The sequence below is a fragment of the Prionailurus viverrinus genome, chromosome F1 (genome assembly GCF_022837055.1).
Source record: "Prionailurus viverrinus isolate Anna chromosome F1, UM_Priviv_1.0, whole genome shotgun sequence".
Taxonomy (NCBI): Eukaryota; Metazoa; Chordata; class Mammalia; order Carnivora; family Felidae; genus Prionailurus; species Prionailurus viverrinus.
The window spans coordinates 41763230-41788908 of NC_062577.1; the positions used below are offsets into that span (position 1 = coordinate 41763230).

A 25679-nucleotide genomic window follows, 5' to 3' on the forward strand; every position below is an offset into this window, starting at 1 on the left:
TAAAAAGAAAGGAGGACACATTTATTATTTGTTGCACACGTTTTGAAACAGTTCACACGTCCATTGGTGCTGCATACACAGGATACAGAAGCCCAAATGCCACACATCCCATCCACGGTCCGATGCACTCCCAGGAGAGCCTTGTGAGGTGTAGAATGCCACTCCCAGGAAGGACACAGAGACGGCGGCGTGCTCCCAGCCACCTGCTCTCTGCCAGATCCGTGCCGCTGCCCGGGATGAGCCAGCCCTTACTCCACAGCTGGGTGGGCAGATGAGGCTCCCCAGACTCTCCTGCTGACCCCTTCGCCCCTGCAGGATCCCCTGCCTCTGGGAGTATCTTCAGAGTCAGATGCCATCAGAAGTCCTGGGCTCACGTCCCAGCTTTGCTCAGAGCTCAGGGCCAGATACGTCTGTGTAGACAGGAGACTTCCATGGAGGGCATGGATGTGGCTTGGGAGCCTCTGAGTGGTCATTTTGCCCACCCTCTTCAGGCTGGGTCCTGTCTATGCTATCTGTTGCCGGAAGAATCTGCAGGGAGAGGGAGTCCGTGAGTTTTCCAGGTCCCTCAATTCTAGCATTTGTCACTTATGTGGATTTCTTGCCTGAATCATTGATGTTACAGTTTTGGCTCAGTTCTTACTAGCTGTAAGAAATTGGGATTCTCCTGCCCCATAAATCTCGCAGGACCAAACATGCCCCCAGTCTGAGAACAAGTTTTGAGGATCAGCATAGAGAGAAAAGCCCTTCTTCAAGGGTCATGGAGAAGCCACTGGCCACTCAGCACGGGAGGGAAGGAGCACTGCTGCCCTCTGGTGGCAAGTCAGCAGAGCATCAAGGAGCCACTCAGGGGGCAGGATCCCTTTTGCTTGTCTCTGGGATATCAGCTTTGAGTCCTCAGGTAAATGAAAGTTCTTTCACTGTTCCTGGAACACAGCAGATTTGTCCTCACCTCAGGGCCGTGGCTCTTTCTGCTCCCTCTCCATGGAATGCTCTTTGTCCAGATCTCTAATGAAAGTCATCTGTTCATTCTCTAGTCCTGGGGCCAAATGACACCTCCTCAGGGAAGCCCTCCTGGACCACTTTGTCTGAAACAGCACCAACCCCAGTCTCTGTCCCTTTCTATCCCATTACCTCGGTTGCTTTGTCCAAGCACTCATCTGCTATTTGAAAATATCTGTTTAAATTCTGTGCCTATCGCTTCTCTCCCTAATCGGAAAGCCGGGTCCAGGAGAGCAGGGTCCTTGTTTGTTTCATTTGTCACTGGACCTCGGCGCATTGTACATAGCGGATGTTCAACAATACTTGTTGGAGAAATAAATAAATGCATATCAACAAGAGCAACTGAGATTTAAGCAGAGCTTCTGGTCCTCGAAACCATATACCCTGAAGTCGGCAGGACACAAACCACCCCCATTTGACAGATGAGCCAGCTGAGGCTCGGAGAGATTTAGAGGAGTTGTCTGCGCATCCAGCAGAGAGGAATGAGCCCGTCCTGGGTGCCTCTCCTGGGCTCCCTCCGTCCTATACCCTAGAGGGGGTGGAGTGTCGTTCCAGGCCTGGACAGTGGCCACCAAGGGTTGAGGCAGGCCCTCGCTTTCTGGCGCTGGTAGCCGGGGTGGCCTGAGCTGCACCCTTGTCCAAAGCTGTGCCGTGGCTTTGCGGGTGCGTGGCGGTATGGGCGAGGAAGGCCAGTCCCCAGGAGAACGTAACGGGACTCCAGACACAGTGGCCTGTCTGCAGAGATGTGCGTTCTGTAGCAAGAGTGTGTTTGGGGAGGGCAGGTAGCAGGAAGGCTGGAGCCAGCCAGGGAACGGTGACTCCTCCCGGCCCGAGATTTGGCTGTGACATTCTGGGTTCCATCGGGACCCCTGAGGGCCCAGCCCTGTCCTCACTACACTCAGCCCGAGGCAGGGGCTGTGCTCTGATCTGGGCCCAGCACAGATATGAGGGTAGTGCCTGGGCTGGGCTTGGGAAGATGGGGTGGGAGTGGGGGGGTGGGTAGGGAAAGGCTGGTGGGGGCGGGGATGCCCAGGCCGTGGGCAGGCTTTGTCTGGGCATCAGAGCGGGAGTCTGAAAGATCAGCAACATCTACTCCTGGACTGGTCTTCCGGTGAGAGCTTGATGGAGTCTGTGAGGTAATTCTCTAAGATGCTTCGATACTGGGGAAGGAAAAGAGAAGTCAGAGTTCACATCCTGAGAGGCAAAGATGCCCACCTGCCTTCTGTTTCTCACTGGCCAACGGTGGTTGGGCTTTTTTGTCCCCTCCCCATTGCGTTGTTAGGAAACTAACAGCGGGGGTGGGGGCGGGGGTGCGTGTGGGGCACTGGTCTTCCCCACCCTCCTCTGTCCTCACCTGCTCCTCCAGCTTCTTCCCAGGAGCCCAGAGCAGTTGGCTGGCACCAATCTCCTGACCTACAACACGGTCCCATAACTTTCCATTCTCCAGAAGGAACATGGAAGTGGCCGGTGTCACCTAATCCTTGAAAGTGTCACCTGAGGTGACATCTGACCTCTGGCAGAGATGATGACAGCCCTCTCCTGATTTCTGTTGGAGACCTCTCCTCGCAAACACCCCCACACCCACCCTTCGTTCACCATGTCTGCCTCCCAGCCTCCCCCACGGCCACCCCTGGCACCTGAGAAGCCCAGTCAATTCTCTGTCCTCCCCCAGATAGACTCAGCCTTTCCACTGGGCCTATTTGGCTCTTTGCTACCTTCCCAAACCCCTGTGTCCCAACAAAGCTGGCCACTTCTCTCCCAGGACCTCTTGGCTCAGGGTGAGGCTGGGGTGGGGCAGGGGGCCCTTCCTCCAAGAGATGAATACTAGGGCTAAAGGGTCTCTTCTTAAAGGGACCCCATGTCTTTATTCTGCCTGGCTCTCACCAGTCACTGGGCTTGGCATCCGTGCTCCCCCACAGCTGGTATCGTGTGGGTCAGTGGCCCTCACCGAGCAGCACCCATCACCACTGGTGAATGTCACAACCCTGTCCCAGGAGATGGCATCAGGCCTCACTTGCTACACCCTGATGATGGTAGCTCCTGAGACACAGGAGACGGTCCCCTGATGCCCCACGACTGAGGGGTCATTTAGCCTCACATGCAGAGGTCATGGTGTGGGGCCTGGGATCCAGCCCTTTCTCATATAGTTTGTTTCCTGAAAGTCCCTGTTTCTCGGTCCTCCCAGGTTGGGTCTCAGGGCCTCCTTAGTCAGCCTCGGTGATGGGCCTTGAGTATCGCTCAGCAAATTATTATATTATTTTTTAATGTTTGTTTATTTTTGATAGCGAGAGAGCCAGAGCATGAGCCGGGGAGGGGCAGAGAGAGAGGGAGACACAGAATCCGAAGCAGGCTCCATGCTCTGAGCTGTCAGCACAGAGCCCGACGTGGGGCTCGAACTCACAAACCGTGAGATCATGACCTGAGCCGAAATCGGCTGCTTCACTGACTGAGCACTCCCCCTCAGCAAATTATTTAGAGTTATTAGAATTTATATATATTTATTTTAACAGGCAGGATGAGTGCTGGGGGTTGGGGGGCAGTGTATGCCCTCCAAATGAAGGTCTATCTCTCTGGAGATGTCCCCACAGCCCAGATTGATCTCCCCCTCTGCTGGGCAGGATCTTAGCCCACCGATTACAGACCTGACCCAGGGCACCCCAGGGCTTCCCCGGCTCTCACCCTGGGAGAGCAGAGTCCCACCCAAGGAGCCTGAGAAGACAAAATGGGGCCAGGTGGCTCCTTGTCCCCAGCACCTCCCAGGCCTGGTGTGTGGGCTCCAGCCTCTGCAGCCCTGGATGTGTCCCGTCCTCCACCTGGACCCTGCCGCTGTGTGCGGGGGCCCTCTCACTCCACGGAGCTGAGGTGGTTAAAATCCCGACACTTCCGGATCTCCCAGTGAGGGACAAGGGAGGGCAGAGCATCACTGTCTAAGCCCCTTTTACCCTGGTGACCCAACTCTCCCTGAAAGGCAGGTTTGGGAAGCATTCTCTGTTTTGTCCTTTGTGGGTCCCTCTGTCACCATTCAAGCCAGAGACCATGAGCAGGATCAGGAACTTCCCTAACTGGGTCTTTGGACCCTGGGGGCAGGACTGTTGCTTCATCACCCCTGAGTGTGCCCCCCCCACCCCATGTCCACCCGAGGCCCAGTGGGGGGCCCCAGAGCCCCTCATGAACAGAAACCGTGCCGTTGTCTGCAGCACCAGCCTGCAGGGAAGGGGGTGTGGGGCCTCCCGAGCAGCCACAGAGTTTCCTGAGCTCCTCTGCACTCTTTCCAGATCTTTCTAGATTCGCATGGGGTTCTGCCTCTGGAAGGGGTGAGAAACTTCCTCACTCATTACACTGGAGAAGCCTGAGGCCTTCACGCCGGCCTTCTGAACCCGATAACATTCACACGGCCCCAGGTCCAGATCACCGGAGTGCTTCCCATCTGTGACACCATTGCAGGTAATAACGGCGTCATCTCGCTCCTCGGATTTCCCACAAAACTTCTAAGCAACCAGCGGGCCGTAATTGGGTTTCCTGTCTAGCTCTTTTCTCCAGGCCCCTGTCCTCTTGGCAAGATGTGCATCCCAGTGCAGAGCAAACCGGAAGTGTCCTCACGCGTGCACCTACTGCACCTAAGGGATGTGACTGTGCCGGCCTGTCCCTTCAAGCCTGGTCGCCTCTGTGGACCTGCCTTCAGACCCTGCATCTGGAGGACCTCAGAAAGGTCCTGTGATTCCACCAAGCTTACCCGCTAGCCAGCCCGCTTCCCTCCTGGACATGGCGATTGCGTCCTTCCCCAATTACCCCTCAGGAGCCGGGCCTCCATGCTGCAGCTCACGCCACAGGGGCAGGGCCTGACAGCCCCAGCAGGGATGGTATTACCAACTTGGTAGGAGCAGAATCTCATCCGTGCCAATCCCCTTAAGTAGGTGGTGTCCCTTCGTATCATATTTTGGAATAACTAAGTATCCTAGTCCTTGAAAGCGGCCAGACGGGGGCGTCTGGGGGGCTCAGTCGGTTGAGCGTCCGACTTGGGCTCAGGTCACGATCTCGTGGTTCGTGGGTTCGAGCCCCGCCGTTGGGCTCTGTGCTGACAGCTCAGAGCCTGGAGCCTGCTTCGGATTCTGTGTCTCCCTCTCTCTGTGCCCCTCCCCTGCTCACATCTCTCTCTCTCTCTCTTTCAAAAATAAATACACATTAAAAAAAGAAAAAGAAAGTGGCCAGATTGGGACCGTAAAGTAACCACCTACCATCTTTCCTTTCAGAATGTTCCCCGAGTACCAGTTCTGGTGCCATGTTCACAAATCACTCCAACCAGAATTCACTGCAGAGCTCAGGCATTTCAAGGACGTGTGGATGTCATGTGGCCCGTGGACTGAGTGCATCACCCCCTTCCTCCCGTGATGCTCCTGCTTTCCCCTCTCTTCTCTAGCTTGGTCCCGAGCATTCCATCCGAGCGATCGTGCATCTGACTGCCAAGCTGAATAGCTCCCGATTCCTTCTCTCCTACATTCAACCATCATGAGCCCCTGAGGCTCTACCTCCAACGTCTGTTCAGTCCACCTTGTCCTGCCAGCTGCATTCTCTAGGGCTTGGGCTATTGCAGTACCTTCCCAACCACCCAGAGCCCATCTTCCATGAAGCAGAAAACTCCCTTGCTGAAAACCCTTATACACAGCTTCCATTTTAAAACAGCTACCTTCTGTCTATCTATCTATCTATCTATCTATCTATCTATCTATCTGAGAGAGGGTGTGAGTGGGGGAGGGGCAGAGAGAACGGGAGAGAAAACACTGGAAGCAGGCTCCGGGCTGTCAGCATGGAGCCCAGAGTGGGGCTCTAACCCAGGAACCTTGAGACCACGACCTGAGCCGAAACCAAGAGTCCTATGCTTAACCGACTGAGCCACTGAGGCGCCCCCAGCAACTTTTTACTTAGTGCTTTCTCTGTACTAGGAGTTGTTTGACTTGGTCCTCGCAACAACTCCATTAGGAAGATATTATTTGTACTTTAAAGAGAGGGAAGTGGTGGCTTAGGGAGGCCGTGTGACTTGTGAGTCAGAGGGGGAGTCAGGATTTGCAGTCAGATCTCCCCGGCTTCAGAGCCCCAGGTCCTCCCACCCCAGCCTGGGGCTTCCTCCCCTTGCCGCCTCTCACATCTCCCCTCAAACCCTCCAGCACCGTGAGCACGACACCTCCCTGGGGAGGAGGGGAGAGGCCCTTGCCGGAAATGTCTTTGAGAACTCATCTGACCTCACGACACAGGTGTGCAAACTCCAGTTTCACTTTAAAAGTGCACGTGCGTTTTACAGTCTATGCTCTAGTAATAATGGTTGTTCTGTTTTAATGGGAAAATATTTCTCCTCCACGTTTCTAAGGAAAAGGCACACCCTGCGGGGCTTCAAGGTGCCAGGTGAGCCCCTGTGTGCCTCGGGTCCAGCAGCGCGGTCTGGACACCATGCGCCCGCTGCGTGAAGTCCAGGCGCTTGGTGGGGGCTCTCTGAGCCTTCGGGATCCGTGCTGTTGACCTTGTGGGCCTCATCGCCCTTGGGGGCCCCACACCCCCACTTTCCTGCATGCCACATTTCCTCCTCTTACAGATGGACCCGCAGTTGCTTCCTCACGTGAGCCCTGTGGATTGGTGCCTGGGCCTCTGGCCATGCCCTTCTCTCTCTCCTTCTCCTGTGCCTGCCCCTCCCCCACCCTCCCGTGGCCACCTGCAAACTGTGCTTTGTCTTTCAACACCCAAGTCACATGCCACTTCTCTGGGGACCATCCTTACCCACCCTCGCCACCAGCCACCACTGAGTCATCTCCATGCCTTGACTTTGCCCCCTCTGTGGCACTTACCTCTGTGACAACCTGTTTGTGAATATCCTACTCCTCTACCTGACCTTAGAGCCCCTGAGGTCCGTATCTCCAGCCCTGGCCTGATAACTCAAGAAATGTTTACAGGATTGCATTATTTCCATCTTATAGATGAGGAAACTGAGGCTCAGAGGAGTCATATGCCCAGGGGTCCACTCAAAAACACCAGGGCAGGATTCAAATGTAGGTCAGTTTCGCTGTGGATACCATACTTGTGACTTCTAGACTTCTCATCAGTAAGTTTCCCCCATCAACATGAGGGACTGACCTAGGGTTGCTCAGCCACTCTTTTGCCAAGTAGGATGGATATTAAAAACAACAACAACAGGGGTGCCTGAGTGGCTCAGTCTGTTGAGCATCTGACTCTTGGTTTCGGCTCAGGTCATGATCTCGTGGTTCATGAGTTCAAGCCCCGCGTTGGGCTCTGTGCTGGTGGCCAGCATAGTGCCTGCTCTCTCTCCCTCTCTCTGCCCTTTCCCTGTGCTCTCAATCTCTCTCTCAAAATAAATGAACAAACATTACAAAAAATAAAACAACAACAACCAAGCAGACAAGCTTCATAAAGTGGACACAGCAAGAAAGATGTAACTTTAAGAATAAAGGACACTCCAATCGACAGCTGACTGGATAAAGACGTGATATATATATATATATGCACACAATGGACTATTACTCGGCAATCAAATAGAATGAAATCTTGCCATTTGCAACAACATGGATAGAACTAGAGGGTATTATGCTAAGCAAAATTAGAGAAAGACAAATATCATATGATTTCACTCATATGTGGAATTTAAGAGACAAAACAGATGAACATAAGGGAAGGGAAGCAAACATAAGAGGAAAACAGAGAGGGAGACAAAACACAAGAGACTCTTAAATACAGAGAACTGAGTGGTGCTGGAGGGCTTGTGAGTGGAGGGATGGGCTAAACGGGTGATGGGCATTAAGGAGGACACTTGCTGGGATGAGCACCGGGTGTTATACGTAGGGGATGAATCAGTGGATTCTACTGAAATCATTATTGCACCCTATGCTAACTAACTTGGATGTAAATTTAAAAAATACTAAAAAGAAGAGAACAAAGGACACTCCTTCTTCAGAAAGGACAGATGCTGACCACACACAGACACTGGCTGTGGGCCGATGGAACTTCTCCGTGACTCAGCATTTGGCAATCACTGTTCTGTGTTGGTGCAGGATCATTTATCACCTCTCACCATACAAGGTCAAACAGCCTTCTTCAGTTTCCAGGGGAGTGGCATGAGCAGGCACATCTGTGGCTTGAGAGCCAGCGTTACAGGCTGTATCATAAAAGCCACAGCCCTCGGTCATGTGCTCGAGACGGACATCCCCTGCTTCCTTTTAACATGAGACAGTGAGGGCTGGGGGCCGGGAGGGGAAGCATACGAATATAGCCTGTGTCCGGCCAAACCCTGCGATTAAGGCTTCTCCCTGGGCAGCCTCTTGGGGGTGGTTGCTGCCTCTCTCCTTGGTGGACGACCGCAGACGGGGCCACGGGGCACTTCCGTCCGGGGCAGCTGGCAACACGGGGCCAGGCCGCCGGTCGACCGCAATGACGGCAGGCACTCCCACGTCGGGGACACCCCCCATCTCCCATCCTCCTTTCTTCAATTCAAAATCATTGCTGTGATGAGCTTTCCCCCTCTCCTGAGAAGCCCACCGTGATTAAATGTGGCAGAAGAATGAGACAAGCTGAGCCCTTCCCTGCGCCAATGGCTCGAACCCTTTTCTGAGTTTCCAGACTCCATATGGGAAGGGGAAGAAAACCCTGTTACTGCTTCCAGGAAGCCTTCCCTGATCTTCCCCTTGTCCCCCTTCCCATCCCTCACAGCTGGGCTGCGTGCCTCCCCTCCCCCTGCCGCTGGGGCCACCTCACCAAATCCTTTCACGCCATGCACCTGTATGGTAACCACACATGGGCCTATCGGGCTCCCCTCCAGAGAGCCAGGGTCCCCGAGCCCTACACGCTGCCGGCCGCAGAGGACACACTCCACACGGGGGGCCCACAGCTGTCCATCTGTTTGCCTGGAGGATGTCAGCCACTCCTGCAGACCTGATCGTCCATCTGGACAAATGCTCGGCGCTGTGGGACCTCTCTCGCCAGTCAGAACTGAACTAGACCATCAGCTCTCAAACCCTCCCTACATTGGAATGTCTCCGGGGGAGGCACAGAAGCGTGTATTTTAGAAACTCCACAAGGGATCATCAGCCGGACCGAGGGACCACTAACTATATAACCCAAGGTAGGTTTAGACTTCTGGCACTCTGGGGTTCCAGAACCAGAGCACTGCCGAGCCCATTCAGCAACTAATCGAGACGACGAGCCGTCCGGTCCTACCCGCATCCCTACCTGAGTCCGGTGTGTTGTTCTCTGAAGCTCCCCAGTTTCCCATCCTCGGGGCAGCCCTGGAAGATGATACCGCCATAGCCACTTACCCTGGACAGAGCCCGGCTGGCCAGCATCTCGAAGGCCTGTACCACGTTGATGTCATTCTTGGCACTGACTTCGAAGTAGGGGATATCTTTCTCTTTACACCAGCCCTGGGCCACCTCCTGGGGCACCTGAGTGAGGGGAAGAAATGATCGCTTTGTATCACCATGGCCACCGTCATCGTATCGCCCTCTCTCATTACCACCCTCGTGTCTCGCCATCCCCACTACTACTCCCATTTATTGAGAAACTTCCGTGTGTCTGAAATTCCACGTGTGTTATTTCTTTTTTTTTTATTTTTTATTTTTTTTACCTTTATTTATTTTTGAGAGACAGAGAGAAACAGAGCACAAGTTGGGGAGGGGCAGAGAGAGAATGGGACATAGAATCCGAAGCAGGTTCCGGGCTCCGAGCTGTCGGCACAGTGCCCGATGCGGGGCTCGAACCCATGAACCGCGAGATCATGACCTGAGCTGAAGTCGGACGCTTAACCGACCCGGGAGCCCCTCACATGCGTATTTCTTAACATAAGTCTATGAGGTGGGCCTTTGTGAGCTCTGTTTTCCAGATGAGGAAAGTGAGGACTGGAGAATATAAACGTGCTCAGAGTGTGTGGGGTTGAGCAGGATTTGAACACAGGCTCGGCAGAACGAGAGCCCAACGTACTATATGCTGTTTTCCTAAGGCTCCTTCTTCAGTCCCTGTATAAGATAAACATGATAGACACTAGCCGGGGTGGAGGGCTTCCTTCCCCTGGGCTGGCTCACCAGAGCCCATGCCCAGGAGGTCTGTTGCTGAGCAGAGACTCAAGTCCTTGCTAACCCTCCTTCCCCAGGGTAGAGTCCGAGGAACAGTTGATAAGCCAGATACTGTGTTAGATATCTTGTCATCTTCACTCATTCAATCCTCCCAATGACCCTGTGAGATGGGTCTTAGCTCAATTTAGAGATCGGAACACTGAGGCTCAGAGAGGTTCAGCGATTTGCCTCAGATCACGCAGCTGAGAAAGGCAGAGCTGCAATGCAGTCCCGCTCAGAGCTCCTGTGGCATGGGCACTGCCCTCTGCAGGGCACTGCAGGAGAACGGTACCCTTTCTCCCTCTCCCACTGGACCATTGATTCCTTGAGCTCAGGCTCACGGTCTCCTCAGCTCTTGGCCTGGCAGTGTGGGCCACTCAGTACAGGCAGAATGAGCACATCTCTACCCGAATGCAAATGGCTGATCAGAGTTTGATCGTGCTGGTTTGGAAAACTCCTGAGAGCCCTGGGAGTTACTTCCAAAGACAATTGGAACCATTGACTTTAATCCCTGATGAATTATTTCAGGGAGGAAGAAATGGCCATATATGGAACATTGGCTGTGTTTGGTACTTTGTAGTCATGATTTCATTGTGCTTAAGGGAGCCAGGGTTTTTTTTTATCATGAAGAAAGGACATTCTGCCCCTCTCCCAGAAGACAGCACAGCCAGGGGGCAATCAGAGAATGCCTCCCTCCTGCAGGTCCTAAGGATGATTATCTCATTGCGATTAAAGGACGCATGACTGTCTCGGCTCCCTGGTCTCAGGAGTGGCGGCAGCACCGGAGGCCCATGGTGGTCTCCCACAGAGCCTCTGTTGACACCAGTATTGCCTGGCACTGGGAGGCTCGCCTTGGGAGACTGGAGGGTGCAGCCCCTTAGGTCGACTAAGCAGCCTGCCCTTTGGGGAACTAGCTGACACCTCCATACCCCGTGCCTGGGTTCTGGGGGGAAACCCCAGGCCTTTTAGTCTCGGCCTCAGATCTCCAAGACCTTCCTGCCTTTATGGGGAGGGGTCCAGAATTGGCCAGGACTGCTCCCTTCCATGGAGCACAGATGCCCAAGGCCTGGTGAGCAGGCAAGAAGGTTCACAGCTCAGGAACATTCTGAACTCTTTGGAGGAAGCGCCAAGGGTAACCCACAAATAAATAAGTATTAGAAATTAACATGCTGTACCTTGACGGGGCCTTAGAAATGCAAAGGGCTTCCTATCTTTTAAAGTCCTTAAGTGTGAGGACTGGACTCAGGCTTTTCACTGTGCCTTCCCCCCTGCCCACCCTCCACCCCCACCAGGTGATGAGCATTTTGCTGAGCACACCACTGATGTTCTGGGGTTGCAGTAAAAACCGTAGTCAAGTGGAAAGAAGCCACAGAGGACTCTGCTTCTCCAGGATGTAGGGAGATCTTTTATACTTCATGGCACGAGAAGCAGATGCCCGGATTAGTGCCCAAGGTCACCCGGCAACAGAGCTGGGGGGACAAGGCTGCACCTGCAACCCGCTGATCTCGGCTCCCTTCTCTCCCACTGGACAGTGACTGGGCCTGTCTGGTGCCTGGTTGTGACAGATGTTTTATCTCATTTGTCCCCGATCTTTCTCTGTTGGGTTTATATGGAATGATTAAGTCGCGCTCCAAAATGTCAGTTGAGATTATGTTGCAAATTAACATTCTTTTTGTATGCCCCTTCTCCTCTCCCAAACTGAACCCCAGCAAGCGGGCCTGGGAAGAAAGCCACCCAGACAGCGCTTTTCACTATTTGCTTCCAATTCTTGTTACAATTTCATCATTGTCTCAGTCATCTTGTTCTTTATTTATTTATAAAATAATAGCTCTTTATAATTTAGGCTCTGACTGTGGAAATAAACTCAGGGTGCGGTACTTGGGGACTTGGGAAATAGGAAATTTTTGAAAGCTTTCCTTCTGTTAATTTTGCTTTGGGCTGACGATATATACTATTAACAATTTGCTTCTCCTGTTATCTGCTTGTTCATCAGAGGCCAAATGTTTGACAAAACTAGCTCAATTCGCATAATTTTATTTATGACGTCTTTGCATCTCATATGCATTTTAAGCGATCAATTGTATGAATGTTAACATTAGTGTGTCAGATACATCTGAAACCACTACCAAAAATAACTGAGACTTATTTCCGAAAATGTAATCCCCATGTTACGAATCAGTGATCAGTCAGAAACTGCCTTCCTGAACATAGAGCAAAGGATTCACATCCTAGTGAATAAATCCCTCATAGCATAGGTATTTGCAGAACTGTTCTTTCTAGCAAACTAGTATTTTTTCACTATTGCCTTCTGTAGAAGGAATAGGGATTTTATTTTTTTATTTTTCTTTTTCAACGTTTATTTATTTTTGGGACAGAGAGAGACAGAGCATGAACGGGGGAGGGGCAGAGAGAGAGGGAGACACAGAATCGGAAACAGGCTCCAGGCTCCGAGCCATCAGCCCAGAGCCTGACGCGGGGCTCGAACTCACGGACCGCGAGATCGTGACCTGGCTGAAGTCGGACGCTTAACCAACTGCGCCACCCAGGCGCCCCAGGAATAGGGATTTTAAAAAATCAAAATCAGCAATTTCTTTAAAATCATTCTGGTGAGATATGTACATATATATTATTGTTCTAAAACCTACATAAACACAGGATTTGCCATTTTAACTATGTTTAAGGGCACAGTTTGGTGGCATTAAAGCATATTCCCGTTGTCGTGTCGCCGTCACCCCCATCCAACGCCAGAACTTTTTACTCATCCTAAATCTAGCAGTAGACTTTTAAACATTTATCTCCTTTTCATTAAGTGAGAAAAACTCCTGTGTTTTCCCAGCTCATCCCTTGGAGAACGTAAGAGGGAAGGTGAACGATGGTTTCTGTGGGCTCAGTTTGCCAAATGCTTCATAGCCATCATTTCCTTTAAGTCCCCAGCCACCTCATGGAATCTGTGTCTGGTCTGCACCTCACAGACGAGGACCCTGGAGCTGGCCCAGGGCAAGCACGGACTGGAGCCCAGAGAAGGCGCTCCTTCAGGTAGCTCTCGGCTAGGCTCGTATGCGCTCACCTCTGTTCAAGTGAGAGCCCAGAGCGTGCCTCCCGGCTGGCCTTCTGTGTTCCCCAAGCCCTCTGCTAAGCTGGGGCAAAACAAGGACATGGGAGGGCAGTGGTGTCCCGGCGTCACCTCTCCTCACTCACGGTTCCTCCTGTCTACTTCCCTGCCCTCATTTCATTATTGCTTAGCGTTTTCCCCACCTCTGCTGATGCCTACTCTACCAGTGCCCGTCCCGGGGCTGCCCTGTGGAAAGACGAACTCCCCTTGCTTCCCTCCTCCAGGGTCCTCTGTCACCTCCCTGTCCTGGCTGAGCCCTGGCTTTTCCTGGAGTCTCTGTTCCCCCTGTCGCCCTCTCCGGTGGGGGCTGTGTCTACACCCTGCTCACCGCAGACCCCAGAGATGGCGATGAGCTTGGCTGGGGCCTCACTGCTGCCTTCAAATCTCTATTCTTCCTCTCTTTCTGCAGAGCAAAGCTCCTCCCCTGAGGCGTGGATGGTCCCCTCCACCCCTCGAGTTATCACCGGCTCTTTCCATCCTGCTCGTTTCCGTGCTCATCCTGTTGTTTCCACCTCTCAAGGTAGCCTCCCCTGCCCCTCCAACAGAATGCATCTTTTCTCCACTTCAGTCTCTTCTTCCCAGGACCTCTGTCAAATGTCAAATCTGGTCTCCCATTCTGTGACCCAGTCTCCTTCCCTTCCACCTCCTCCTGTCCTCACTCCTTCTGTCCTGCCCTTTTGCCTTGGACACTGCAGCTAGCTGCTGTTCCTCCAAACCTTCCCATGGCTCTCTTCTTTCCTGGGTCGCTTGTCAGTGCCCCCACACCTCTACTCTTCAGCTACTCTCGTCTGGAAGAAACTTAGTCCCAGGTCCCTTGTTCCTGGCTCTCACCCCATACATGGCTGTTGGGGAAAAACAATCCAGACACCAGCTCCAACTCCTGGTCTCCTCCTTCAGCTGAGCCCCTAGGGTCACCCGTCTGTTCTTGTCTTTGTCCTTGATTGCTCTCCAGAGTAAATGGCAGAGCTTCACTATGAGTCTTGAGACTTCTACTTGGTCCTCTTTCGCTTCCTGCTCAACAGAAGATGGTGCCTCTGATTTCACTGAGAAAAAGTCAGAACCTCATGCATGCATCCGTCCATCCGTCCATCCATCCATCCATCCATCCATCCATCCACCCATCCATCCATCCATCATTCCAAATGATGCCTCAGTTCTATTACTTTTCTCTATTTGAGCCATTGTGAAAACATAGTTCAAATATGATGGCTCGCTTCCTCATTCCTTTTCTCTACACGAAACACTAAGACAATCTTGTTCAAATGGTTCTTTTTGGTGTCATTTTAGGTTTGTTTGGCACAAGAGCATCTTTTACAAATTAAGTCTGCCTCTATTGTTTTCTCATTGGTAGGCAATAAGGAAAGAGCTCTAATCAATGCTACTGCAGTGGTAAATACCTACACGAGTGGGGTCCCTGCAGCCATGGAGCAGACCGCCTGCCATTGCATAGCCAGATAATCCAATATATGCCCATGGTAATAAAAAGATATATTACTACTTTCCCAGAAAACTTACAGATTCAAGAATTGATAACTGTGATCCCCTACCTGACCCTGGGTAGAAATACTGTTTTACAGGTAAATTCAAATTCCACCTGCCTACCGCTGATGCCTTAATTCCTCCACTCCCTGTCTCTAGACAAAATTGCTTTCACTTCTCAAGTCACAGCATGCTATTTCTTGCTTTTGCTCATGCTGTTTCTTCAGCCTGGAACCCACCTCCCCTAGGAAGCCCTTCCTATATTCTGGGTTTGAGTAAATGCCCTTTTCCTGTGGTTGCCAAATATCCAAGGTATATCTCCGTCATTTTATTTACCGTAATGTATCATAAGCGTTTTTAAAGTGTCTGTATGCACTACCAGGCTGCAACATTCTTAAAGTAAGGACTGTGCCTGATTCAGCTCCCTGTGTGTGGGACCGACCACAGTGCCTGGCACAGAGTAGGTGCTCACGTAATGTTGGGTGAATGAACGAAAGAATGACTGGTACCTGCCGGTCTGCGAGATCAATCTTGTTTCCCAGCACCACCATGGGGTAGGACGGTTCCATCGGAATCGTTTTGGCCAGGACGTCACCCCGCCAGGTATCCAGTGCTTCAAAAGACTCTAGGTCGGTGACATCGAAAGCCAGGATGCAGCCATCAGAGCCTTTGTAGAATGTGGACACCATGGAGCGAAACCGCTCCTGTCCACCCGTGTCCCAGATCTGGAGGGGAAGAGCAGCCGCCCCATTGGGCTGTGATGAGTGCCTGGAGATAGACCCAGCTGGGTGCCATGATGTCAAAGTGTCCTTTTCTGGGCAGGGAGCAGACAGCCCCGGCACAGGTGCTTGTGGTCCTTTCAAGCACGGGCAACTCAACCCTGTCGCCCGTGTTCGTGACAGTATCTTCGCACTGTCATTTAGCAACCCAAGAGCACTTAACATCTGAGCTCTCACGTTCCCCCTGGGCCATCAAGACAGGCACAGTTATTCTCACTGTTATTCTCACCTGATAGATTTGGACCCTGGGAATGACTTGCCCAAGGTCACTTACCAACGTTTCCAGTGAACCTGCGACTAGGAATAAGGCCTCCCAACATCTGGATTCGCCCTTCCTCCCCACCCCCGCCCCCCGCCCCAGATCAGGGATCAGCATTTCTTTTTCCTTAAAGGGTCACATAGTAAATATTTTAGGCTTTGTAGACCTGACTGTCTGTTGCAACTACTCAGCTCTGCCTTTGTAGTGCAAAAAGAGTCATAGACCGGAAGTAAACAAATGGGCATGGCTGTGTTCTGATAAAACTTTATTTGTAAAAACAGGTGGTGGAGCACATCTGGCCCATGAATTGAAGTTTGCTTATCTCTGCTCTAGACCATTGTAGTTCCTGGTGCACACGGCTGTGCGAGTGGCCATCTAGGGAATGTGGGATGATTTCAGGTACGCAGGCTGAAGAGGGAGAGGCAGAGCAGCTTACCTGTAGCTTCAAAGTTGTGTCATCCAGTATGATAATCTTGGAGAGGATGCTGGCCCCCAGTGTGGTCTGGTAGTCCTCGTAAAACGTCTTGTGCACATACTGGTGGAGGAGGGAGGTCTTTCCCACACTGAAGAAAAAAACCCAAACACGTGAACAACACACACACACACACACACACACACACCCCCGGACTGTTCTCAGAATCTTGTCATGCGCCTCTCGCTGCCAGCTCTCTGTGATTCTGAATGTCTAACATTTGCAGTCCAAGGACCACAGTGATCAGTAAGGGATCAGGGAATGGACTCTAGAAGTAAGGACCAGTCCGGGACGCCTGGGCGGCTCAGTTGGTTAAGTGTCAGACTTCGGCTCAGGTCATGATCTCACGGTTCGTGGGTTCGAGCCCCATGTTGGGCTCTGTGCTGACAGCTCAGAGCCTGGAGCCTGCTTCCGATTCTGTGTCTCCCTCTCTTCCCTTCCCCCGCTCGTGCTCTGTCTCTGTCTCTGTCTCTCTCTCTCAAAAATGAATAAACATTAGAAGTAGGGACCAGTCCGAATGAGGAGAGAAGTTTGCGGAGAGTGGAGCGTCCCACAGGTCAGGTCTTTCCTATATTTGACAGAGGTGGGAGGACAGACGGATGCCAAGTGGCTTGTCTAATCCACATAGCTAGTCACTGCAGAGTTAGGGCAGATCTGGGACCAGTAACCAGACAGCCCGACTCCCAGCCTCTTTTGCCCATCTCTCCTCCCTGGTGCCACTCTGAATCAGAGAGACACCCATGGCCGGTGGGAACTATGCAGGAGGCCTCACTGCCCTTGGGTAGGGGGCTGCTTCCCAATCCCCACACCCTGAGCTGATCTTGGCTTACTCACCCCAGGGCTCCGATGATGATGAGTTTCAGGTCCACCTTCTTCCGGGGATTCATGGAGGGGCTTCGGAGCCTGTAGGGAAACAGAAGTCATCTGCATGCTGGCCAGAGTCCCGTGTGGCCATTGTCACTAAGGCTGGCCTCTACTTTCCCTTCCTTGATGTGCAGATCACTGCTCTGGGCCCGGGACCCAGGTGGGGCCGTTCTCCAAAGGAGATAGGGGACCAGCAATGCTGCCACCCTCCCACAGCTTCCCCTCGGGGCCTCCCCAAGGCTGGAAGTGTGGTGGCCCCACAGGACAGGCACATCTCTCCCTCTTCAGCATCACCAACCCTGTTCTTGGAGGCAGCCTGGAGCGCCAAGAAGACCGCACGGGGTTGAACAGAGGCCTCGAGGACAGTCAAACCAGCAGCCAGGGGTGGAGGGCAGTGTGGGAAGAGGAGATGGGGGCAGGACAAGGGGTCCATTGTCAGGACTGCCCGAGAGGCTCTGGATGGGAGAGCGCCCCTCCCCCAGCCCGAGGTGTTGCTGCAATCACAGAATCAAAAGGCTCTTCTTTAATGCAGCTGGTGGGGGTATAATTGGTACATGTTTCTGGAAAGCTACTTGGCAGCAAGTATTGAGAGCCTTAAAAATGTTCCTGCCGTCCACTTCTAGGAATTTGTCCTGGGGAAATAATCTGAGATGCAGGCAAAGATTCAGGTTCAAGAATGTTCTTGACAGTATTATTTATAAACATCCAACAACGAAGAAGTGGTTAAATAAATCATGGCACATAATAGACTATTAACATGGACTTTTGGAGACTATCATACTAATGTGGGAAAATGCTTATGCCATAGGGTCTAAAAGAAGACAAGACACTGCACTGTATATACAATACCATCACAAATATGAAAATGTGTTCCTACTTGCATAGGAAAAAGCCTAGGAATAAATATACAACAAACTTAAGTGGTTGATTCTGCGTGGTAGGGAAATTATACAATTTAACATTTGTTCTCTGTGCTTTTTAGTATGTTCCATTTTTAAATAACACACATGTCAAACAGGTATTGTTCCTGTAAGAAATAGTATGTTTCTTTCCTATAAGAAAGAAACATGTATATATGCATGTATGCATTTTACATATACATATTGATTATTTAAAAAGGTTTTTTTGATGTTTATTCACTTTTGAGAGAGAGAGAGAGAGAGAGAGAGAGAGAGAGAGAGAATGAGTGTGGGAGGGGTAGAGAAAGAGGGAGACACAGAATCCGAAGCAGGCTCCAGGCCCTGAGCTGTCAGCATAGAGCCTGATGCAGGGCTCAAACCCACGAACTGTGAGATCATGACCTGAGCCGAAGTCAGACGCTCAACCAACTGAGCACCCCATATTATTATTATTTTTCAACAAGCGAAGGCAAAACTGTTGCAGGGGATTGTGCTTAACTGGCTCTTTGGCTCTACCCTTACACGCGTATGTATGTGTATACGGTTCCCAACTCCTGAGTGCTCCAGACTTGGAGCAGGTAGGCATGCTGAGCAAACCTTGATCTGACTCAGCCTGGCTGAGGTGTCAAAAAGGCCAGTTTGAGTTTCCTTGGGGTCCTGGAAAAAGCTCAAAGCAAGACGTTCTGAGGCCTTGGTTCTAATTCTCTCACGTTGCCACCGTGTGACGTTGGATCATTTACTTCCCCTCTCTGAGTCTTGGCTTTCCAACTAGAGAATGAGCAAGTTGGGCACCAAAGACTCAAGGTCCCTTCTGGTTGAAAAATACTTTATCAACTGGAGCTCTAACTCACTGGCCACAAGGGCCTTGCCCGGGGGTGCCTAGGCCCCAGGGACGTAGGGCTGCTAGTGCCCCTCCACGAGCCATGTCGTGGCCCCAGGGTGATTTGAGGCTCGGCTCAGAGCTGTTTGTCCGAAGAGCCAGAGCTGGTGTCACTGGACCTTCTGCGGTAACCCAGGAGGGCTGGCTTGGCATGATGGGCAAGACCTCTTTGTGGTAATCCGCGACAGTCCTTCAAAAAATCCCGACACGGTTACTGCATTCCAAAGCCCTGCACTAGACACAAGCATGAGCACAAAAATGGACCAAATAGGAAACCACCCTAAGGAGTCATCATGGGAGAAGGCACAGGCTGAGTGATTACACCAAAGACAAAGCATAAAGCGTCCCAACAGAGGCACAAAGTGCTGGGGGAATTCAGGGATGGGAGAGAAGCCTTGAAGGAAGGAGACATGTGGTTGTGCGGGGGGTGATATTTCAAAGGGAGGGGATGAAGTAATCAAAACCCTGAGAACAGGTGAATGGAGAGGGTGGATGGTTTGGAAGGGTGAAGCAAAGGGTATGGGAGATAGGAAAGCAGGGAGAAGAGGTAAGATTTAAGGTGGGTCCTGGAGGTCCGACCAAGGACTCGGTCCTCTCATTCATTCAGCAACCATTCTCTTTGCTCCAGACAGGCAGAGGAAGATAATTCAAGGTATTATCCAGGGCTGGCATTTTGTCTTGGGTGTCACTGCCCACAGGGAAACCAGCCAAGGGAGAAGTGGCACAGAAGCTTGTGAAAGGTACATGTCTTCAAGCATCAGTTACTGCTCAGAAGGGGAGTGGGAGCCATGGTGAGCTCTTTCCTAATGGCTTTGGTACAAGATTCCAACCTAGTTTTAAAAGCCAATGCAGTGCCCTTAGAAAGGGAGTCAGGACCAAAGGGAGGCAGGGACCAGTGGGGAAGGAATCAGCACTGACGGAGTACCTGCAGGGGATGCTCTGCGTCCTCTGATTGCTTCGAGAACCCTCCCAGTAGCCTTATGAATGAGTCTTGAGACTCAGAGAAGCCAAGTCATTCATATCTCATCCAAGGCCATACAGGTAGTACGGGGATGAGCCAGCGTTTGCATGGAAGGCCAGAGGAGGCTCCTCTGTGCCACGTTGCCTCCTGACCTCTTGAATTTGAGCCCATGGAATCTGTGCGCATAGGATCTGGGGTGCTGGGCTCCCGTTTGGTGAGCCCCGACAAAACCCTAGCAGAGTTGGAGGAGATGGAGAGAAAGGTGGCCAAAGTGACAAGAGGTACGAACGGGAGCCGAGGGAACGGGTCTGTGGAACAAGAGCTGTTGTGTGAGGATTGACTACCAAGGTCAAGATTTGGCCAGCTTAGTTGGAGGGGAATGTGTTCACACACAAGCTGCCATGCTGGAGTCATATCTGTGCTCACGCTATCCTCTAACATGTTTTCCACCCAGCATCGCATAGAGGACTTTGTGAATGTGCAAACAAAAATATGCATATCATTGTGAGGTTAAATGAATGAATACATTATTATAATATGTTTAACGCCTACAATACATTATTATAATATATTTACCGGCCGCAATTAAAGGTTCAAGAGATGTTAGCTCTTTCGGGGGCACTTGCGTGGCTCAGTCGGTTGGGTGTCCGACTTTGGCTCAGATCATGGTCTTGCAGTTCGTGAGTTCCAGTCCCACCTCGAGCTCGCTGCCGTCAGCACAGAGCCGGCTTCAAATTCTCTGTCTCCCTCTCTCTGCCTCTCCCCCACTTGCTCTCTCTCAAAAATGAATAAAAATTAAAAAAAAAAAGAAAGAAATGTCAGCTGTTTTATGACGATTGTTAGCACACAAAACGAGCTTGCCAGACTGACACCATAGGTCTCTATTTTACCACCCAAGAACCAGGTGTCTAGGGGAGTTTAATTGTTTCTCTCTAAAAACACAGCCTAGAAGTGGTAGGACCCGGATTAGGAGCTAGGTTTGGAATCCAGGCCTAACTCCGCCGATCACACCCTCACCTGCTCATTCTACTGTCTCTTCCGTAAAACTAGGATGAAGATCACACACCTGCCACCGGGTGCCCCTGTCAGAGAGGCTCCGGGGCTGGGTGGCGTGGGCTTGACATGGGACAGCGCGACCAACGTGCTTATGAAGGGGAAGTGGGGTGAGGGCGGGGCGGGTAGAGAGTGTGCATCAATATCCACTACCTGGGAAGCTCTCTGCAGATAATCAAAGATAATATACAACATAACAGTGGGCAAGGAATATGAATAAGCAACCCAGAAGTCTTATGAATGAAAAGCCATCAGCTTCGAAAAGATACTCAACCTTACTAATTTTTAGAGACATACAAAGTTTAAAAATACCATTTTTTTTTTTTACCTCCAGAGAGTGGCACAAATTAAAAGGACTGATGGTGAAATTAAGTGTTGGCAAGTGTATAGGGGAAGCACTAATATGTATCGTTGATAGGCTATGAATAGCACAGCCTTTTTTGGAGGGAAAGTTGACAGTAGCAAAGTTCGATACACACGGGCCACAGTCTAATTTTAGGCATCTACCCTCAGAACGTACCTATGCTCAAACATACCTTTGTACAAAGACGACTGCTGGAGAACATTGTCGTAACCCGAGTGTCCATCAATAAGAGATTCTCTACATAAATTATGATCCATTCAGATTCTGGGATACCAGCTGGCTTTAAAAAGAGTGAAGTGGGGCGCCTGGGTGGCTCAGTCGGTTAAGCATCCAACTCTTGATGTCAGCTCAGGTCATGATCTCACGGTTTGTGAGATGGAGGCTGCACGGGGCTCTGCGCTGACAGTGCGGAGCCTGCTGGGGGTTCTTTCTCCCTCCCGCACTCTCTCAGCCCCTCCCCCACTCGCTCTTCTTCTCTCTCAAAATAAATAAATAAACATGTAAACGATCAAGAAAAACAAAGAGTGGAGTAATGAAGTAGAAAAAAAGTGATAATAATTTAAGTAAAAGAGAACATCCCTGAACGTTTTGTACAGCATGATCTCGATTGCGTAAAAGCAAACAACAACCTTGCTTGTGTGGCTGCATAGTTAATATCCTATTTGTGCTTGTCTTGCATACACAGAAAGTTGTGGATAGATACACATTAAATGATTAATAGGAGGTAGGGAAAGGTAGATGAGAAGCTAGGGGCTATTGTTTTATTTTATATATGTCTTGTGTTAACATTTGTCACACAAGGCTTAGTCGTTACGTAATGAAACAGTATCAAATGTACTTAAAGAAACTTAACATTTCTTTATTATTTTTTTAATGTTTATTTATTTTTGAGAGAGAGAGAGAGAGAGACCGAGAGTGAGCGGGGGAGCAGGCTCCAGGCTCTGAGCTGTCAGCACAGAGCCCGACGCCGGGCTTGAACTCGTAAACCACGAGATCATGATCTGAGCCAAAGTTGGACGCTGAATCGACTGAGCCACCCGGGCACCCCTAAAGTTCCTTTAAAAAGAGCACATGGGTGGATGACACCCCCAAGTCATCTGAGTGTGATGTCCTGACAAGACAAATCACTTTGGTGTCTGGGGCAGGAGAGGGAGGTCATCTCGTACCAGGGAGTGATCATGAGTTTTGGAGTCAGCGTTCTTATTCTACCTCCATACATTTGTGACCTTGGGTGAGTTGCTTGACCTTGGTGAGTCGGCTCCCTCATGGGTGAAGTGGGCATCACTTGTGGCTGTGGCTTATTCTGCAGGGGGGCACGTGTCATTTCTGATAGCACAAAAGGCTCCTCCAATGGGGAAGACCCAGATGAATGGTTACTAGTTGCATGGGGGCGAGGCAGAGATCTGATTGGTAGCACCTGCCACTTTCTGTGGGGTAGATACTCCCACCGTGGCGGATTTCAAGCTATCAGTGTGGAGCCTGCTCCAGCACGCTGTAGGAGGAACCCCAAAGGTCATCTTCTCCGATCCCCCACCCAGGGCTTGAGCCATCTCGACCTCGTTCATGGAAAGACGGAGCTGGCTCTGCTCCCATAGAGCTTCTTCCCTCCACTAGGGGTGGATTTCTCCTGGGGCCACAGAGAACATGCAATCTTCCTCTGCCACATGCCAGCCCTTCTGAGGTTTAATGTCTTCTCCTTGGTGTTTCTTGACTCTTTCTTCTTCGGATCCTTGTGACTCACCTTGGCCTTGACTCTGAGCTCCCTTTACCCCACTACCACCCTAGTCCCCTTCCCCTGGATGTGCCCTTCCAGCATGCTGCTGCTGCAGATCGCCTACCCCTACTGCAGACTCTCAGAAGGGGAAGGATTTGCTGAGGCTGCTACTTAAAATAGCCTGGCCCTTGGGTCCCAGGACCCCTTAGGGGTCCCTTGCCCCCTAGCAGCAACAAGGGGGTGTCCAGAACTGTGTCACCGGCGAGGGAAGGCAGCTTGGTGGCAGACACCGGTTGGGCTCACCGAGGAGGCATGTGTAGGTTTCAGACGGTGGCTGAAGTCCCTTCCCACGTCGCTGGGCCCTGCCCTTGGCCGGACTTCGGCCATAGCTGTCTTTTTAAGCCTCTTCCCGCCCATCCAGCTACCTCAGATGCTTCAAACCAGGGCATCCTCTTAGAGGCCAGGCTGAGTCACCACCCTCTACTGTTAAATAACAGTGACAAGCAGGCTTGGAACGCAGGGCCCTGCCTTCAGCCAGCCCCGATCCACCCAGACCAGAATCTGCAGGCGACTCAGCCCCCACTGCATGTGACTAACTCCTCTCCCCTTGTTGCCTGGGAGTCCTTCTAAGACTGGAGCCCTGGTCCTGCCCACCTGCCAAAGTTACAGTGTAGCTCAGTCCCTAGGAGCAAGAAAGCCTGGGTTGATGCCCCTGGGCACACACACGTGCGTGCACACACACACACAGGCACACGCACACCACCCTAGGGTTTGGGGGCCAGTCTTACACGAGCCCTTGGACTTGGTCTGCTCTCACCATCCTACTTCCCTTCTCTCCCTCCCCCACTGGCCCCAACCGGGACCCAGGTACAATCTTCGGCCTCGCTGGTAAGGCGAGGTGTCACTTCTGCTGACAAGGAAGAAGGATGAGGGAGACCAGTGAGCAGGGGCAGATGAGAACCCTGAGGCTGTCAGCCTCCCCGCTTTGCTCCCATCGACCCCACTTTCAGTGCCTCTCCTCCCTGCTACCACGTCTTGGAAAACGACAAATGCGTCCACCCTAAAAATAATGGGATTTACAGTCGTGGGAATAAAGTTTGTCTTTGAAAATAAATGATCTATGGAGCACGAAGCTTTATTGCCCTGTGGGAAGGCTCACGACTCTGCCTTGCCCTCCTAAATCCTAGCAGGTCTAGACCTGCTCCCCTCCAGGCCGTGTGTCCATAGCTCTGCTTTCGGGAGGCTCAGCGCTCGTGTCCTTTAAGTTCTTTGGAAGTATTTGTCCTGTCTCCCCAAGTAGACTCTCAGTGCCCAGAGGACAAGAAAGTTCCTCCCACCTCTCTATCCCTCCGTAAAGCCTGACCCATGCTGGGAATATTGAATCTTCAATAAACAGTCATTCATCCATCCCCATCTATCCATCCACCTATCCATTCATCCACCTGTCTATCCATCCATGTATCCATCCGTCCGTCCATCCATCCAGCATGGGTACTATATGCCTACTATGAGTCCGCACTATGTAGGTCTGAGGGTACAGACAAGTTACTATTTCCATGGGACTTGTGTGGTGGGGCATTGACTGACGAGCTCAGAGAAGTTATTTTTATAAATGCATGCTGCCTGGCAATTCTAGGGCACCCTGCAGGTTATAAAATGCCATCACAGTCCAGTGGATTCCTGAGTCAAGAACAGCTAGTTAGTGGCAAGCTGAGACTAGAACCCAGATCTGTCCAACTCTGTTGACTGGCTTGCCTAGCACGGCAGAGCTGTGCCAGGAGACATATTTATGAGTTAGAACAAAAGGACACTTTTCTACTCTAGGAGTTTCTCCTTCCCCAATGAGACGCTTTGGCCAACGGGTTCCACCCAAGGAGGTGCCCTGTCGATGTGGCAAGGCGACCTCGGGTGCTGGCTGGCCTTCCTCTGCTGAGCCAGTGGCAGTGTCCTCCCGCTGAGACTGTTGGCCCGTGCAGAGCCGGGAGCCTGGGCCCCAGCAACCCAGGCTGGGCTGGGCTGGGCGGGGAAGTCCCTTCCACCTGGCTCGCTGCCATGCCCTGGGAGTTTCCCTGGTGGGCAGTGGGGTGGAGGGGGGGGTTCGGGTTGGATCTAAGCCCCGCAGCTGCCAGATTCTAAGCCTCATCCCTGCCTCCATTCCCCACCTCCCTCCCCAAACCCAAATACCTCTAGGGCTTGCTGGGACAGACTGAAGAACTGAGAAAAACTTTCAAGGCACTTACAGCTGTGGCTGCTTAGCATCTGGCCTCCCCTGAGGGCAGGCGGGCCGTTCTCTCTCTCTCTCTCTCTCGGAGTCTGGGGGTCTCCTCTTAGAGCAAAGGTCTCAGCCGGTTCAGAGGAAAAAGGCTCTGGAGCAGAAGAGCTTATTGAGGCCAAGCTACTTCCTTCTGTTTTCCTCCTCTCCCTCTCGTGCACAGACTTGGGAAAGTTGCAAAAGAGGCTGGGCCGGGTGAGCTCAGCTGTGTGGGTGGAGGGGGTGGGGTGGAATGGGAAGCTTGGCTTCAGAGCTCACTCGATTAGGCACCTCTGTGAGAATTGGGTTTCCTGGGAAGCTGGCCCCAGGGAACGAGGAGTGGAAGGTTCGAGGCGTGGAAGTGTGTGGGTCACAGCCTGCAAGGCGACACGCAGGTTTGGGGGCACCACGCAAAGCCTCCAGCTGGTTTTCAGGACTTCTGCCTGGGCCGCTGGAGGCCACCCAGTGAAGGGAACCTTTTGTTTGTTG

At 51.8% G+C, this 25679-nt stretch overlaps 1 protein-coding gene across 2 annotated transcripts; it reads right to left on the reverse strand.

Moving 5' to 3' along the window:
* RAB7B (RAB7B, member RAS oncogene family) lies at positions 1 to 25371 on the reverse strand. 2 transcript variants are annotated; one of them, XM_047841501.1, is made up of 7 exons: positions 25180 to 25371; positions 20385 to 20585; positions 17039 to 17107; positions 16169 to 16295; positions 15204 to 15419; positions 9312 to 9437; positions 1 to 2159 (listed from the first exon to the last, which is right to left on the reverse strand). In XM_047841501.1, exons 3-7 carry the CDS (start codon positions 17089 to 17091, stop codon positions 2079 to 2081), a joined length of 603 nt encoding a protein of 200 aa, XP_047697457.1. In that variant the 5' UTR covers positions 17092 to 17107; positions 20385 to 20585; positions 25180 to 25371; the 3' UTR covers positions 1 to 2078. The 2 variants fall into 2 exon arrangements, with proteins under 2 accessions (XP_047697457.1, XP_047697456.1); XM_047841500.1 differs by lacking the exon at positions 20385 to 20585.
* Between the last annotated feature and the right edge of the window lie 308 nt (positions 25372 to 25679).

What these genes read in the sequence shown, in the direction of transcription:
- RAB7B (XM_047841500.1), bottom strand. Translation starts at nt 17,091, where the DNA reads ATGAATCCCCGGAAGAAGGTGGACCTGAAACTCATCATCATCGGAGCC. An exon ending in ATCATCATCGGAGCCCTGGG is followed by an intron (nt 16,296 to 17,038) that starts GTGAGTAAGCCA and finishes TTTTTTCTTCAG; the next exon opens with TGTGGGAAAGACCTCCCTCC. An exon ending in ACACAACTTTGAAGCTACAG is followed by an intron (nt 15,420 to 16,168) that starts GTAAGCTGCTCT and finishes CTTCCCCTCCAG; the next exon opens with ATCTGGGACACGGGTGGACA.